The sequence below is a fragment of the Leiobunum rupestre genome, chromosome 8 (genome assembly GCF_980474605.1).
Source record: "Leiobunum rupestre chromosome 8, qqLeiRupe1.1.hap1, whole genome shotgun sequence".
Taxonomy (NCBI): Eukaryota; Metazoa; Arthropoda; class Arachnida; order Opiliones; family Sclerosomatidae; genus Leiobunum; species Leiobunum rupestre.
In genome coordinates, this window is record NC_143391.1 from 18,343,742 (window position 1) to 18,361,525 (window position 17,784).

The 17,784-nt window shown below is 39.6% G+C and overlaps 1 protein-coding gene across 1 annotated transcript; it reads right to left on the minus strand.

Annotated features, from left to right (window-relative positions):
• Nucleotides 1–3: 3 nt before the first annotated feature.
• LOC149932577 (endochitinase-like) lies at nucleotides 4–2,293 on the minus strand. The gene is made up of 9 exons (XM_090157040.1): nucleotides 2,134–2,293; nucleotides 1,863–2,063; nucleotides 1,539–1,801; nucleotides 1,369–1,472; nucleotides 1,247–1,300; nucleotides 980–1,049; nucleotides 719–916; nucleotides 528–650; nucleotides 4–466 (listed from the first exon to the last, which is right to left on the minus strand). Exons 1-9 carry the CDS (start codon nucleotides 2,204–2,206, stop codon nucleotides 50–52), a joined length of 1,503 nt encoding a protein of 500 aa, XP_090013166.1. The 5' UTR covers nucleotides 2,207–2,293; the 3' UTR covers nucleotides 4–49.
• Between the last annotated feature and the right edge of the window lie 15,491 nt (nucleotides 2,294–17,784).

Consider the following 17,784-nt stretch of genomic DNA (forward strand, 5'->3'; position numbering starts at 1 on the left):
ATATATCCTCTAATTATCTTTATTCGGGCTGGTTTTACAAAATTATTATCTACTTTTGAGGACAGTCTCGGTCGACGTTGGCGGGCCAATTGCAGATGTTAGATCTGGGATCGAATATGGTTCCGCTCATGCACACTTGTTCGGTGGGCACTCCTCGAATGCACCAGTAGTACTTAGCGCAGTCGTCCTTGTGCGCGAAAAAATCGCCCTTGGAGCAGTCGACCACCCCGGGGGGCAGAGTGGGTCGTGGGCTTCCAGTGGAAGCGGTTCCGCTGGTCTGCCAGGATGGTTTGGTGGGTCCGACAGTCGTTGCGCTAGGATCTGGAGTTGGTACCACGTAACCTTTTAGCCTTTCGTTCATTACTTCCAACAAGGCGTTCTTGCGTCCACAAACACCCACAAAATCGTCCATGTCGATGGCCCACACCATTCCTCCGCCATATCCGTGTTCTTTAATATAGTCCATCTACAATGAAGATAATAAGCTATCTCCCGAATCGATTGCGTATTTCTAAATTCCGATTCACCTTGATACCGATACTTTTTTCGTCTTCATAGCCGACCCATTGGTCATCTTTGTAAGCGTAGGGACACATACCAATATCGTCGTACTTTTCAGTCCATTCTTTCTTTTGAATTGTGGGACAAATCTGCATCCGACAGTGTTAGACTTTTAATGAGAAAGACCTTTGGTCCAATGGCTCCAAACAATACTTACTTCGTAATAAGCCAAGAAGCCACTAGCATTTGTGTAAATACCGGGTAGACCACCTTCGGTGTCCCATTGCCTGATGGGCGCTCTGAGACCATTGTTGCTTTTGTCTCCGAGAGTGTAGGTTCTTCCGTAGAACGGCACTCCTAAGATTAACTTATGACGCGGGGCTCCCATCTCGACCCAGAGCAACAAGCCATCGTGCTGTTAGGATAGATACATACCTGTTGGGTTTTTCGCGTATGTTTCTGGAAATAAAACACTTACCACGTTGAGTTTCTCGTAAGCCCACTGATCGAAGGGTCTCTTGTATAAAGGCGAATGAACATCGGCGAATCTATAGTATGACAAAGTGAATAAAATTAGTTTAATTCGCACTTTACACCGCTTTCTAATTGCCGTATTCGATACGTGATATCTCGTCTCTATTTCATTCGCCTTCTTACTTATCGCGTGTCACGAAAGATAAAGATCGAGTTTAAAATAGAACATCGGCTATGACGAGAGATATTTTTTAACACGTGGCATACGTACCCTGCCCAATTTCCTCGCAAATCGTAGGTCATGGCGTGAATATAGTCCAATAGCCTTAACAGATTACCGATATTAATTATAGTTTACAATAAGATTGGCTCCATACTTGAATCTCGTCTCACTTTCCAAGTTCTTCTACTTCGTATCCTTCCTGTAATCTGAACTTGGCTACAGGAACGGCCGCGGTTAGCAGTAGCTTGTGCGGGTCGAAGGCGGCTCTCAGTTCCTGGAATCAATAACCTGAAAGTTTTACTCCTTTCGAGATTCTGATTTTTGGTTTCGTATCTCCTACTTGAACGAGCTTCAAGAAGTTAGGTTTGTCGGCAAACTTTCCTTGTCGATCCGAAGCCCCGGGGTATTCCCAATCCAAGTCGAATCCGTCGAAACCGTACTTGAGCATCCAATCTACGGTACTCTTGACGAAGATATCTCGTTGACTCTTTACACTGACCATGTCCGAGTATTTCTGGCCTCCCTCAGCCCATCCTCCGACGGCTAGCAACACCTTCAGTTCCGGGTTCTTCTTTTTCAAGGCCACGAATTTTTCGTAACCGCCTACACGTACGAATTTTCGTTAATTCAGTCTAAAACAACCGTAAAAAGGGTTTTAATTTACCATTTTTGATATCGTAGTCCGGATCAAGACTCAACAGCTCCCAAGTCTTGTCGTTTAGACCAACGAAAGAGTAGATTACGTGAGTGCATTTGTCCACCGGTATATCGTCGATGTCATAGTTCATGGGCGACTCTCTAGAGTACGCCCAGGCGCTGAAGTAACATACGATCTTGGGAGTCTGCTGGGAGCTGAGGTCCTCGCCTGTATAACGCGCGAAACAATCCCCATTCTGTTATATTGATTCTTACGTATCACCGGTATTATATCTTACCGTGAGCGTGTTGGTATCCTAGGACTTGAACCAGGACAATGGCAAGAGCCAAGGTCAAACGCGTTCGAATCATTCTCGAAACGGACCCCAATATGGTTTGTTCTCTACGAAATATTTTGCTAGGTGTCGAAATTCTTACTCTGATGCAAAATGGCGGAGGTGACGAAGTTCCTTTTTATAGTTTTCCGCTAATCATTATCAATATTTTTTCCGGATTAAGATATAGAATGATTGAAGTCGTGGCATTTGGTGGCGATTGCTCGCGCGTCACTGTGAGAACCAGCCAGGTTTTGGCTAAGAATTAAGATGGTGAGTCGATCTCTATCTCTCATCTCGGGGCGTTTGAAGGAATGAAGTGTTTGGTAATTAACCTTCGGAATCCAATGAATATCTACAATTTTGTTTTAACCCTAGGTGGTAAGCCATCGCGTACCTACGCTTATAACTTGCTGGTTGGGTTTGTACGATAGGGACGCCCGCTGTAGGGTATAAGGGAAAAAAAAGAGCTAAATATTGGATGGAATATTTATTAAGTTAACGGCGAAGTATGACCCATTTACAATAGATTTTTTTATCGAAAGTTATCCTAGATTATTAAAAATATTTTTTCCTGTTGAAAATGGGCAGAGATTATTATTGAAATTTTCTGTACATTGAATCGTTATACAACCAATGACCATTGGAGTAATTATTTTTATTTCAATAGGTTCAACCATAAGTCTCTAATTAATTCCATAAGTTGTCAGTTAGTCGAAATAATTACTGATAGTTTTTTGAGAAGCGACTTCGAAGGGCTAACCACTTCCTTAAATCTGTACACCGATTACAGCGAGTACAGCCTTGGTAGTGCTAAATCTGAAATAGATTTCGAAATCACTTTAGTACACCGCTTACGGATAGTGATTAGCCCCTCGAGCGACTTTGACTACATGAGCTCCTCTAGCGAGAGCCATACGCAACTGAAACGAACACAGAATCATTTTAAAAATGCAACTATAAATTCAATTATCTCCTCCCCTTCCGTACATTGTGATAGACCAATTCTAATTTGATATTTTCCCTACCTTATTTCAGGAGACTAGCGCTGGAAGCTATTAAAATTTGTAGGTCTGCGTGGTCTTTTAGCTAGCCCTACGCTTCAGCTGCTCAGAGTCGGCACAGCTCCCTGTACACTTGGGCGCCCCAAACCAACCCTAAATTTAAAAGAAATAATAGAGCGCCACTTAGTTTCGGTCACTGGGTACGGAATTGGGTAAATGAGTGCTCATTCTGGAAAGGCTTTTAGCACTCTGAAGATACCGACACATGTTTGTAAAACATAATTACCAACTTCTGGTTGAGCCAAAAATGTATTTAGGTGTGCGTTCCTTTTTGAGCTTCAGACTAGGTGGTCGTTCACAAATTATTAAACGCGGTTAGGCTGAAGGCTGGTTACGTAACAAATCACAATTTCAGAACCTAAAGTATCAGTTATATGAAGCTATACACTCTTTTATATCCTTATTTGTGAGAGCTGCCATTTTATTACAGGTCTGATTTCAAATAGTGCATGCAAGGCCGCTTCACGCGGTCAAGTGCACGCGACGTCTCGAGCTGATGAGCACGTGCAGGCGCCCTTGCCTGTACGATTTAAATTAGGCCTGTACTGAAATGGCTGACTTCGTAAAAGAGTGTATACAGTCACTATCGTAACTCTTGCCTACCAGGCTGAGGGTGTACCGAAAACCAGGTTTGTTTTTGTTAAGTGACCGATTTCAAAATTAGGTTTGAGCGTGACAGACCCTAACATGGCGACTTATTTTGAAATATATTTTGAGATCGGCCGATTTGTAAACCAATAGTTCGAGGCGAAGACCGTCATATATTTGTTATTTAATCAGGAAAATATGGTGGATCAATCGGTAATTTTTCCAACTCAGCGTTATTTATACATTTTACATCTTTAAGCGAAGTAATAGACTCGGTATATTTGAGCCGTGGTGCGGTGACCACATCCCTGATTCGATGGGAAACTCACGCCCAACGAAAACATTTGGCGGGAAAAGGGGACCATTGTCGTATTGCAATGTTATTAATTTCATAGGCTTGAGAACCAAAGTGGACTGGCGACGATTGCGTCAGGTGGGCATGGTATCCTCGCGGCTCCTCATTTCGCCAACTCGGGTCGAGGGGAAGGGTGCTTGCGAAATGTTAACGAACTCCAAAAAGGTAAAAAGGTCATTCATATTTCGATTGCACAAACACTCCTACGTTCCCCCCCCCCCCTTTCAGGAAGCGCCCGGCCCCAAAGCAAAATTTGGTAGAGGCCCCGTGGGATTTTGCCCACCTGCCCAGTTCGCCTCTGCTTGCCAAACCTCTATAGTGCTGAGTTCGTAGATACAAATTATGACATCTCTCGCAATTAAGCCTAAATCTGGAAAAGTAATTTGTGAGGTCATTTTTAATTACAATTAAAATGGTTGGTAGAAACGTGACGTAGAAAAAAACCTTAAACAATTTCAGACTATCCACATACAAATAAATTCAAAGGCCTACGCAGTGAATGCGTTACCAGACCAGACGTACGATAATTATCGTACACGTCGTTAATTTCGAGATAATTTTTGGGACTTACGATATTTTCAATGGCGTACTATATAGTACGCATTTTTAGATAATTCAGCTCACGCGTACGATAATGTACGATACTTTTAATTATCTGAAAACCAGTTAAAGCTTTGATTTTTAAACATAAGTTTTCAATCGGTCGAACTTGAAGTGTTATTAAAAAAATTTAAAAAAGTTTAACGTCGCTATTTCACACAATTTAAATCTACCGATTTTCTGAGATCGATAATTTTTTGGCTGTGGTACTATAATTTGAGTTTCAGGAACTGGAAACGCTGGCAGTGATAAAATGGCTAGATTGATGTCGGATATTGCCAGTCATACATGTTCTACAACGCCCCCAAAATTGTCTAGTAATACTGACGCTTGTGTAATTGAATTCCTTGGGTACTATACGACCCTTATGAAAAAGGTGCATGAAATTTGATCCCTAAATTCGACAATTAAAATTCAAAATGTGTCATGTATGATTCAATTACAATGTTCAAAATTTAACTTTATTCCGATTTTATCCAAATTATTTGACTTAAATCAAATTGGATGCGTCTTGATTCCAGCTAGTTCGGAATTTGGACCTGGGATCAAGTCATTTTCATAGGGGCGATTTGAAACCAACACAATCCCCCCGATGTATTAAATATATTTTAAATATGAAATTTAAATTTTAAGAAATTTTCAATCATCTTGTATATTAACTTAATAAACATAAGGGGAATTTTATCGAAAATTAATTGTTCGAGTTACCTGGTTTTGGAAATAAGGTAGCGAAACGTGAACGCGTTAATTTAATTTAATTTTTAGACAAACCGAATTTTTCAAGTTACTGGGTTTTGGAAATAAAGTAGCGAAACGCAAACGCGTTAAATTTCCTTTTTTTTTTCAAAAAGAAGAAAGACTTTATTGGTGTATATGGCAGCGGAGGCCTTCACACCATGTTCATCATACAGAATTAGACAACAAATTTAAAGTAAATACAAACAGCGATAAGAAGAGAAACAAACAAAAAAAAACTATTGGATTCGGTAAAGTTAACGAATGCCAAAGGCGCGAAGCAGAGTACACACGTCCGAAATAATCGGTAATACACCTCGAGAAAATGCCATACGGAGACCCGATACAGAAAGTCACCTGCAGTAAGCGACGCCAAAAACGAATGGCGGGGACCTCTAGCAGCCCGACATTCAAAAAGAATGTGGTGAAGCGTCTCTATCGCCGCGCACTGACCGGAGCGACACACCGAAGACGTTCTTAAGCGAAAACGGAAAAGCACCGCAGCAGTTGGAAGCCGTTCACAGTTAACACGTGCTACTAACGAGTCTTGCCAACGTGGCAACCGAAGACCCGCAATACAGTCCCGTGACGGATCAGTCTTGTACCACCCGACGCCCCGAGCCGAAACAAAGTAGTTCCATGAAACCTGCCAAGAGTCCGTAACCAGAACCGAAACCCGTGCTTTAAGGTAGCTTTTGGTGCGAGGCAAAAAAACCATAGGCCGCGCTGGATGGTCGATAGCCGCTACTGTGGCACATTTGTCCGCCATCTCGTTCCCCGGGATACCGGCATGAGCCGGACACCACTATAGTTTAACACGCCCGGGGTAACCGTGACAGAGGCTCCGGAAACGTAGCACTTGAGGGTCAGGGCCGTCCCCCAAAATCATAGCCAAGGCCGATTGTGAGTCGGAGCATACGACAATGTTCCCGAGACCTTCACTGCGAGCGAAAGCCCGGATCCACAACGAACGGACGAGTGACATCGCGATCAGGAATGCAGAAGCTGGCGCCGGCACAGCTGGAGACGTCCTGGAGGGAGCCGTCGGTATATATGACCACGGAATCGCCAGCCATTGCATGGAGTTCAAAAAAGACGAGCTGACGCAACTCGACATCCGAGAACTCGGACTTTGAGGAGCTCAGCCAGCGACAGTTGACGTCCGCCTGGACAGGGGTCCAAGAAGGAGGAGAAATCAGGCTGGGAGAAGGAACCAGTTCATGAAGCCAGTCAAGATTAAGAGTGACAAGTTGACGCCAGTATTTGAGGATCGTTGGGGTGTTATGTATCGTCCAGATGTGTTCAAAGTGACTGAGAGTGACCACCGAGCCATTTATGTAGCGCCTGTAGTAGTCGGGAGCATCGGCGGCTGCGGCCAGGTTGACAAACTGCATACCCAGCAGATCTCTACGGTGGGAAAGCGGCATGATCGCCGCCTCAGCTTCCATTAACTGAATACTTGTCGACTTGGGAACACCCAAGATGACACGAAGCGCAGCATTTTGGAGACGGTCCAAGCGCCGTAAGTGGGTGGCAGCCGCGGAGTTATAGACGATGCTAGAATAATCGATCCGGGAGCGAATAAACTGCAAATACAGCACCTTGAGGGCGCGGCGAGAGGCTCCCCAGTATGTACCGGAAACCGCACGCAACAAATTTAGCCGTTGCATGGACGATCGATATAAGGCATCAATGTGGGCGCGCCAGGTCAGTTTATGATCGAGGGTAACACCGAGGTAGACAAATTGTTCCACCCTCGCCAACGGAGAGGTCCCGAGTGAAAAGTAGATATCATCGTAAAAGGCCGCCCTTCGTTTGCGGGAGAAGACCATGTATTTGCACTTAGACGGTTGAAAAGTGAGGCCCCATTCGCTGCAATACTCCAGCATATTGTCATGAAGACCAGTAACCCAGATCATTCAAGCCGAATGTTTTTCGGAGTTAGATGGCGCCTGTATCAATTGGTACAAAATTGAAATATCACAATAGTGCGTACGCGGGTTGTTGGGTCCCGCGAATTGGCCAGAAATCTCACTTAAAATTAAAATTTTTTAAATGCAACCGAAAAGGTATTTCATAAATGATCAGTACTAACTAAAAATATAATTTATAACCAAGTCGGTCTTAATTTAAAAAGGTAGATTTAAAGTCGAAAATCGCCAAAATTAACTAAAATGGGAAAATGACCAACTTGTGGGCCCTCGATCTTCAAAATTCATAATGGACTGCCGAGAACATGATATATCATTTCGATTAAGATATCCCTGACCATTCTAAGCCTAATTCTTAGTGAGTTATGTGGGATTGTGTGTAAAAAGTGAGTTCAGAAAGTACTGTTTCCTCGGAACCCTAATATCGGTACTAATTTATTATAATTTTAAACTGGAAGGTATAGAACCCGTTACCGAGGACTCAAACAATTACCAAATATGGCGTAAGATATTTGGAAATAAAATTAGATTTTGTTCAGAATCTGTACCTGGAAACTGGTTCTCAACACTCAAGAGAACCGAAGAACCGGGATGAAAATTTTACGGTGGGGTGGCGGAGTACGGCGGGGGGGGGGGTAACGGTTGGGTGGAGGAGTAACGGGGGGGGGGGAGGAGGAGTAACGGCGGGTGGAGGAGTAACGGTGGGGTGGAGGAGTGGTTAGAACGTGTAAAGACAGGGTGGTGAATATGAAAAGACTGTAAAAGGTGCAGTGGAAGGCCGCCACCCGGCGGTGAACAGTCAAGCCTGCACCGCCGAGGGCGACGAAATACTTAGGTGGTGAACAGTCAAAGGCAGGGGTGGTGCCGGTGGTGAACTGCCACTGCCAGGGGTGGCGCTGACGGTTCCAAAACAGTACAGTGGAAGGCCGGATAAAATAGTGAAAGACGCGGCAGCCTGTTCAGCGGAAACAACTCCACGAGTCGCGGCATGGGTTTTTCTCCCACCGTACTCCCGAGCTGAACTCTCTCCTCGCACTCAACGCCAGAACAGCTGGGTCGAGAGAAGTATCCACGGCCTCGCTTGAGATTTTGGATTCGGCCCCTACGGAACACTAGAAGAATGCCTATCTATAGCCACTCGAGGCTACGAAAGAATTTTTTGTAAGGGAGAAGAAAAGTGTCTATTTTTATTGGAACTATTACACCGTGAAATTATAGACTTAAACGGTGTCGGGTGTCCGAAAGTGACTGAACTATTCGAACTCGACGGGCCCATGTTTCCGTGTCTTATTAAACACAATACTATCATTCCGAGTAAGAAATACTCGTGTGCGCTAGAAAAAGCTACTCTATTTTCTGAATGGTTATTTAAAAATATTGATTATATAAATTCTAAATTAGATGATGAATAAAAACAAATTGAAATTCAGTATTTATTCTTTATTTGTTAGAAAGGTATATTTTTGTTTTCTAAAATTTTATTTAAAAAAGCATATTTACATTTTTTATTATATTATTTTCAAAATCATTTAAAAATTATTTTTCTATTAAAAAAATCACGATTGCTGTGCAAATAAATATATATGGCATCTTGCACACTAAACAAAAAAACATAATTAAACATGTAAAGTTAATTAAAGAAAATATTATACATGTTATTCTTGAAAAAATAAAGTAAAATGTGTCGTTTGTAAAAAGTTATTTTCGCGACATGATTCGCTTTTACGTCATGAAAAAAATCAATCACATGGTTTCTAAGTCGAGAAATCACTCTTCGGTTGATGCTACAAAAAGTATTTTTTATTATTAGTTAATATACACATTAGTTATATATAAATTATATATATATATATATATTGTGTAAAGCCCGCATTTGCAATATCATTGAACACGCGATAGAGACGGGCGATGCCAAGCCGATTTTCGTTCACCCCCATCCAGCTAGTAAAAGAAAGCGAGAGGAGATTGACAAGGCGTTTGATGAGTTGTTGGATCTAGATTTGATAGAACCCAGTGTCTCGCCTTGGGCTGCGCCTATTGTACTAGCGAGCAAGCCGGATGGTACCAAACGGCTTTGCATTAACTTTAAGGGAATAAACGGGGTAACGGAGTCTGACTGTTACCCCATGGCTTCGATCCCAAATATTTTGGCGTATTTGGGAAGCGCGAAGTATTTCACCACGTTTGACCTCTCGAAGGGCTTTTATCAAGTCAACGTTAGGAAGTGTGACAGGCCGAAGACTGCCAGGATTTTTGGGTAGGTAGGCCAACCATTTGGAGGCCCCCCCCCCCTCCACATTTTTTTAAGCAGGTAGTGAAATTTCTGGGTAAAATATGGGTACGCAACGAAAAAATTAAGAGTTAATTATGAATTTAAACATTACTAAAAAGTGAGTGTGTGTTGAGTTTTTTCTGTGTACCGATAACACTTGCCAAATGAGTGGCTATTTATTTATTTCTACGAATGAATTCCAGTCTATCAATTTACATTCATTCCTTCGGTACTTCGCATACACATCCCTTACATCAGAACTTACAACTTTACGAAAATGAATGTACGTAGCTACACCATTGAGTTGGGAATAATACTATCTAGAGCCCCAGTTCAAATTTTCCCCATAGGCTTTAACACAGCATTAGTGAAGATAGGAACGAAAATCATGGGAGGGTTATCAACTACGACAAAAGCCACCTATGAACGAAAAATGCAACTATTTAAATGAAAAATTCTTCGATGGCCCCTGCCGCCACCTATTAGCGACTTTGTGAACTATTATAATTTAAAGCTAAAAAACAAAACAACGAAGTTTCTTGGTAAATCATATTTAATTTTGAAATAATTTAGAGTATTTTAAAAGATTAAATTACACTAAAACAAAATAAAGTATGTAAAAAATGAATACAAATAAATAATTATGAATATAAATAAATAAAATGAAAAAAAACCTTTTTGCGAACTAATTCCTGAAATTTCAGTAGCTGCTTTTCATATGTTGTATTGTGAGTCTATGTAAAACTAAATTAAATTAAAAACATACATGATCAGGCATTGAAAAACACGTGTTTTTGGTTTCAGTGTGGTACAATTTCCTATCAGTGTCTTCTCTTGTCTTCAAAATTAATTTAATTTTAGTTACTCCACGAAAACCTTTAACTTAAATCAAATGTGTAATCTGTACCACAAGTGGAAGAGTATTTTGATTTTCAGTTTCCATTGTGATATCAAGGATCTCTTGATTTTAACCTATATCCAAATCCACAAAAATTAAACTTTTTGCATCCCCTATAGTTGAGTTTTGCAAATCCTCTGTAGTTATTCTTTGGACATCCTCTGTAGTTGTCCTTTGCACTTCCTCTGTAGATGAGCTTTCCTTAACTTCGTTAACTGGACAGTTCCTTCTACTGTACGTTTTCTGTAAAAAGTTATCTAAGACTTCTAAGTAATGGTCTAATAATTTATTTTCTTCTTAAAGAGTACCATGCCAGCTCTAAAATTTGTATTTAAGAAAAGTGAAGGTGTTGCGGTGTTTGTAAGCATTTTGAAAGTGGTGTTTTTCCTGAAGTCTTCCTCTGTAAAATGATCACCGCAAACTGCAACTGTTGCGTTTTTAACCCAGTCTGATCTTCCAATGGCTCTGAGCCATTTCTGCAACAAAGGATTCACTTTACCTGGAAACCTTATTGTAATTTTGAATAATTTAGAATAAAAATGTCTTCTATTTCTTTTGGAATTTTAGTGCTGCTCCTACTTATGCCAAGAAACTTTTTTATTTCTTCCATTATTTTCGCAAGATGAAACTGTATGGCACGCCATCTCGGTCAAAATTAAAAAGAAAAAAAACGGAGTTTTTCGTTGAAAAAAAAAATAGGATATTTTTCCAAAAAAAAATATTTTAAAATATAATTTTTGTTGAAAAAAAAATAATTTTGAAAGAAAAAAATAATAATTTTGAAAGAAAAAAAAATAATTTTGAAAGAAAATAAAAATAATTTGGAAAGAAAAAAAAATAATTTTGAAAGAAAAAAAATAATTTCGAAAGAAAAAAAATATTTGGAAAAAAATAATTTTGAAAGAAAAAAAATAATTTTGACAGAAAAAAAAATAATTTTGAAAATTTTGAAAGAAAAAAATTAATTTTGAAAGAAAAAAAATATTTTTTTTTGCAAATACCACACATAGATGGCTCTACTTTACGCTTGCAGGGACTACTAATACTGTCATGGGATTATTTTGATTGTGAATTCAATGCATATTTTTGTACACCGCTCCCTTTCGACGAAACCTAAAGAAGCTCGATATTAATATACAGGGTGTTAACTAAAAATCGATACAGAGGCAATTACTCAAAATGTGTTTTATTTAAGAATTTGAAATTTGCAGGTTACATAGAGGGTGCAGGGGGACAAATGACAATGAAAATTTCAATGACCTTGAACCAGGTCTTCAAGGTCATTCAAATTTTACGTCGAGAACCGTCAGGATTAGAAGAATGGTTCCAGTTAGAAAGGTGTTCTACGTTTAATTTTAAGTCTAACCAGCTTTGACCCGATCTAATTTGACCAATGGGAAGCCGAGAAATGTTAGACCAAAAACCATAAGGTCGTGTGTGATATTCCAATCATGACACGACATTTAAGGGCTTATAAATCGAAAACTACCAGATCTAACGGATCAAAATAGTCGTGACACCCTAAACTGAGGGGGAGAGTTCATAATTTGTAACTTTGAATACACAATCAAAATAATCCCATGACAATATTAGTAGTCCCTGCAAGCGTAAAGTAGAGCCATCTATGTGTGGTATATGCCAAAAAAATATTTTTTTCTTTCAAAATTAATTTTTTTTTCAAAATTTTCAAATTATTTTTTTTCTTTCAAAATTATTTTTTTTCAAATAATTTTTTTTCTTTTCTTTCAAAATTATTATTTTTTCTTTCCAAATTATTTTTATTTTCTTTCAAAATTATTTTTTTTCTTTCAAAATTATTTTTTTTTCTTTCAAAATTATTATTTTTTTTCTTTCAAAATTATTTTTTTTCAAAATTATTAATTTTATTTCAACAAAAAATTTTTTTTGGAAAAATATCCAATTTTTTTTTTCAACGAAAAACTCCATTTTTTTTCTTTTAAATTTTGACCGGGATGGCGTGCCATAAAACTGCGCATTTCTTACCCATTATGCTTAAAATGTCACTCAAAATCTATTACAAAATAGTAAAGAACTCACAAAAGAAACCTTTATTGTGTTAATAAAGAGTTTTCAGATATACATGACTTTAATTTAAAAAAACCTGTTTTAAATTTTTTTCTTAAAAACGCATCGCTTTCCCTCTTCAGTTCAAAAGTTAAAATTAAAATAGTTCACAAAGTCGCTAATAGGTGGCGGCAGGGGCCATCGAAGAATTTTTCATTTAAATAGTTGCATTTTTCGCTCATAGGTGGCTTTTGTCGTAGTTGATAACCCTCCCATGATTTTCGTTCCTATCTTCACTAATGCTGTGTTAAAGCCTATGAGGAAAATTTGAACTGGGGCTCTAGATAATATTATTCCCAACTCAATGAGCTACACTAAGTAAAGTAAGTTTAAGAACCATTAATTTGTAAAGATAAAATTAAAGATACAATTAGGATATAGTAGCGCTCGCGAAAAATTAAAACTAAAAAATGAACTACTGTCAAAGAAAAGTGACTCGTACCTTTGAAAGGAATAAAAACAGCAGTGTCGTTAAGCGAATCACTCGCATCGAATATTGGAAAATTAATAAATAAATAAATTATTTCGCAAACAAATTACAGAATTTTTTATATTAAATAATTTGGAGGCCCATATATTAAAATTTGGAGGCCCCTACTCAGCGCCGTCTTTACATATTATGAGGCCCTGGCACTTTTTATTTTGGGGGCCCCTATGGTGGCGTACGAATTGCGGGCACCAAAGTGGCGACGAGATAGCAAGGTAGGGCAGGGCGAGTAGAAATGTATAATTTATTTTTGGTATTATGTACGGCCACAGGGTGGGAGTAATTTCCGCCCCCCCCCCCTTCAATGAGCTATGCCCCGTTGCCTTTCTTTCTTATGTCTAAGTTTTCCCCGCCGTTATTTTCGATTAATTATCGGAGACTTGGCTAATACCCAAAAATGAACCGTGGCCCGTCCGCACCAACGTATTACTTGAACTGTCGTTCTTCGTTTTGGGGAATACACTGCAGTAAAGTAATTACTTCAAATGTGTCTTATATCACTTACGGAAAGCTCGTTCATTTTAATTTATCAAACCGTTCTGTGTGACCGCCGAGTGAGCGAAGCGAGCAGGGCCGGATTAAGACTTCATGGGGCCCTAGGCCCAAGTTAATTTCTGGTGCCCCCTTTCAATAGCGAGCGAAGCGAGCTAGGCGCTTCCTCAATTTATAATTGAGAAATGTAAGGAAAATTCATTTTGCTGCCAGAATTAGTATGTCGTCAGGGGCTAGACGGCAGTCCACCAGAGAATGTGACAATCAAACGTTTTTGGTTCATAGGGGTGGACGCATTTACTAAAATTACTCCGGAAAATATTTTGTGAAAAGCAAACGATTAAAGTTTTGTACTTTTATTTTTTTAGAACCCTCTTGGTGCTCCTTGTAGGCTTGGTGCCCTAGGCCCAGGCCTATTCGGCCTATTGGTTAATCCGGCCCTGGAAGCGAGTGAGGTCGCTATATCATGGCACTCCCTTAGAATGTCTGCTGGCGCCCATATTGGCTATTAGTCAAAAACCAAATATTTCGGTTTTTAGAAATCATTTGTCAAATTTGATTTAGAAAATGACCGGAAATATTCGAACAAATACCGCCAGGTTTGAAAATTTTAACTAAAGGGAACTTTTTATCATATAGCAAATATCAACGTTTTAGCTTGAGGAGTAAATTTCCATCGAATATGAAAGCGTGGTATTTAACAGATGGTAAATAACATGATATAAAATGGGAAAAGTTGTTAAATAATGGTATATAAAACTATAGCATAAAATGGGAAAAGATAACGTTATGGAATAGCTTTAACTTCTTGGCCCCATCAATCGTAGGATGATATTAAAACAATTCCTCAGTGACTTTCTCCCCTAAAACTTTCTAAACATGCTACTAGCATTGCTGATATAATTTTCTTACGCCTTTTCCATTGGCTTATGATCTGGGTTACTAAATACCTAAAAGCATAAGTAACCAAATATTATATTTCCTATCGCCCAATGCAACATTTTTAATTATATTCTGTTTCGTCAATGACAACCTAAATCATTATGTTGCTAAAAACTGACAACGGTCCTGGAATTACTTAGTCTTTGTTAGTTCCAGGTAACAACGCGCGGGAAATCGTTGCTGTTAGCCATTTTAAACTTTTGATGAACGAGCCCAGACCCTTTAAAAATTAAAACACTTTCACAAGTATTAGAAGAAAATGAACTTCTGCAAATATAAATAACGCTTACTTTGGGAAAATAATGATGTCTTATTGAATCGGAAGTGAAATATCAGAATTATAAACACTCGCTTCATTCTTTAAAGGGAATATAACCTCTGGTATTTTGGTCGCCCTCCAACGGTTTCGCTGTTGGCCGCTTCCTCCTATGGCTTTAGAGGCGTCGGCGCTGCTTAGTGGTTTACTTGAGAGGTAATCCCATAGATATAAGAAATGTATATAAAGGTCTAGATAAATTTCGGGCGTCTAAGCCTAACATAAAATACGGAATTGACACCTAGCAGACACCGAGGAAGGCACGTGACCAAGAGCGCGAGCTCTCTTAGCATTTTAGTACAAAGTGCTTGACCTTTCCGCAGGCCGTAGTCTTTAGACACCATCTGTTGGTGACTTTTAGTATAATTTTTAAGCAGGAGACAATGGCTCTCACGACGATAGCACGAGCTTTCTTACCGATAGATAGCGCTTTATAAGGATAGCCTGCAGAAATTACGCGTTTCTGCTAGCTGTCACCTCCGTATTCACTCCCTTTGAAATATTTTATCTAGACCTTTATATACGTTCCCTATATCTATTGGGTAATCCTTAAAATTGGGGGGTCTTCCATACAGATCGCGTTAGACGTTATATTCCCTTTAGAGAACTTCTTTTTGAATTTGAAACTTAAATGCGTTTATGGTAGTTACTATCGCCATCAAACTAACCTGGCATTTACCGGCGAAGAGTTAAGGAAGGGAAGAGTCTCCCCTTCCAAAACTTTCGATTACACAATCACTGTCACAGATTTTCCTTCGCAGAAATCGTTCAGTGTCATACTTATTCGTACTATGCGATTTATGCTATAAGTAATATCGTGAGCTAAGGAAATTTCTCACAAAACGAAGGCAACGATACCGAAGCTAAAGGTTTTTAGTTTGGATACAGTATATTTTCTTTTTGCTATAATTATTTCATTCACTTTCCTTAAAGAGGGAAACACTTCAAGATAATGCTTCATGAAACATTTTAGCGCCGTCTCTCAAACACTGCAAAAGTTTCAGGGCTTACGGGCGAAAATTTTATGGCAATGCCAAATAATTTGTAAATTTGACAAAATCAAATAGTAAAAATTTTTAAATAAAATACTCGGTTTTCTGAAATTCATTATTTGGTATTTCAGAAAATTAATAAAAAAACTTCGATCCGCCGGTGGGAATAGTAAACGCAAAATTTAACGGCATAATTTAGTCGCATCAAATAGTGGCAATATCCTATACGGACCTACTTCAAGCACGTTTGACGTCGACTTGGTACTCTAAACATAGTCACCCTAAAAATTTGGCTGTGTCCGGAAAACTGTTGGTGAGAGACAAAGCCGGTCTTAGGGCAAGGCGACCCAGGGTCCCGCGGTAAGCGCTGCCTTCAGGGCCCTTAGATGATTCAATGATTCGAATTTAATTGGACGGGTAAGCTTTTATGATTCGAAGATGATTCTTTGATTCGGAAAAAATTAAGATTCTCGGTCAGATTCCTGTGATTTGGAATATGTGAATCAGGTGTATAGCAATTTTATGAATTTGTTCAATGAGCGAGCGAATCCTATTTGTTTAGAACATTTCCTCGGCAAATTTGTTATGGGGGGAAAGGGGCCCCACACGCCCCACCGCCGGCCCTGGTAAGATAAAACAATTTATCGAAGGAAGAAATCAGCTCCGACTAAATATGCCCGCCGATTGCAATGAAATGTCTCAGTGAAATAAAAAAAAGTGGGGCCGATATAAACCTTTCCTTCGCTTAGCCATTATTGCAAATGTGAAATTTTAATGTTGAATGGTTTTGTTTTGAGCCTGAGGGGGCCCTTTTCGTACTCGGGGCCCTGGGCCCTGGCCCAACGGGCCCAATGGGAAAGACGGCACTGCCCCTACTAAAATTTCAAGTAGGCCCAGGCCTACCCCGGCCTATTGCTGGCGCCGCTACTGGACAGGATGCTGTACATTTTGGGTCTAAGTCCGCAAAATTCTTTAATTGGTGTGCCGTCCATCTCGTCTTTAAACTTCCCGAGAATCTTTTTATTGGTTTCGTCGAACAGAGGGTGATCTTTAGGTTACACCGAAAAATCAAACATTTCCTTCTGTTGGGCGAAATCTTCGTACAAATCCGGTGTTTGGATTTGATACGAGAGACTATCTGTAAGCATAGAATAAAATATTAAACGGAGACTTTGAAATGGCTTTAGAAGATTTGTGTATTTACCAGTATCGATAAAAAGTAGTTTGGCCTTTTCACTATACTGTTTCTTTATGATATCATAATGGAATCTATACATTAACAGTTTAGATAGATCTAAAATGTTGAACCCCGTGTAAATAGGTCATTTTGAAAAATAGTGAATTTTTCAAACGCGGGGGAACTTGCTTTCTTTACCGTATTTTCAGGTGTCGTAAGAGATAAGGGAGGCGATCTACCGATAGGGGCACCTGCGGGCGGGGGAAACGGGCCCCTATAGGGGCCCCCCTTTTGCGGCAATATTCGGCGGGGTCAAAAGGTTAGCTGATTTACGAGGTCAATAGGTTATCTGCCCCTATGGACACGATGCAAACAATAAATAAGGGTGAAACGGGCCCCTGTAGGGTCCCCCATTTTGCGTACATTTTCGGCAGGTCAATAGGTTAGCTGATTTACGATGTTAGGTCAATAGGTTATCTGCCCCTATGGTGGTGACACGATGTTATGCAAACAGCCGGCCAGTCATAGTTAATAGCTGGAGGCACCCCATTTTAGGTCAAAAGGTTAGCTGATTTACGATGTTATAACCCATAAAACCCAGGTGTTAACCCATTTTAGGTCAATAGGTTATCTATGGCGGTGACACGATGTTATGCAAACAGCCTACCCGTCATAGTTAAT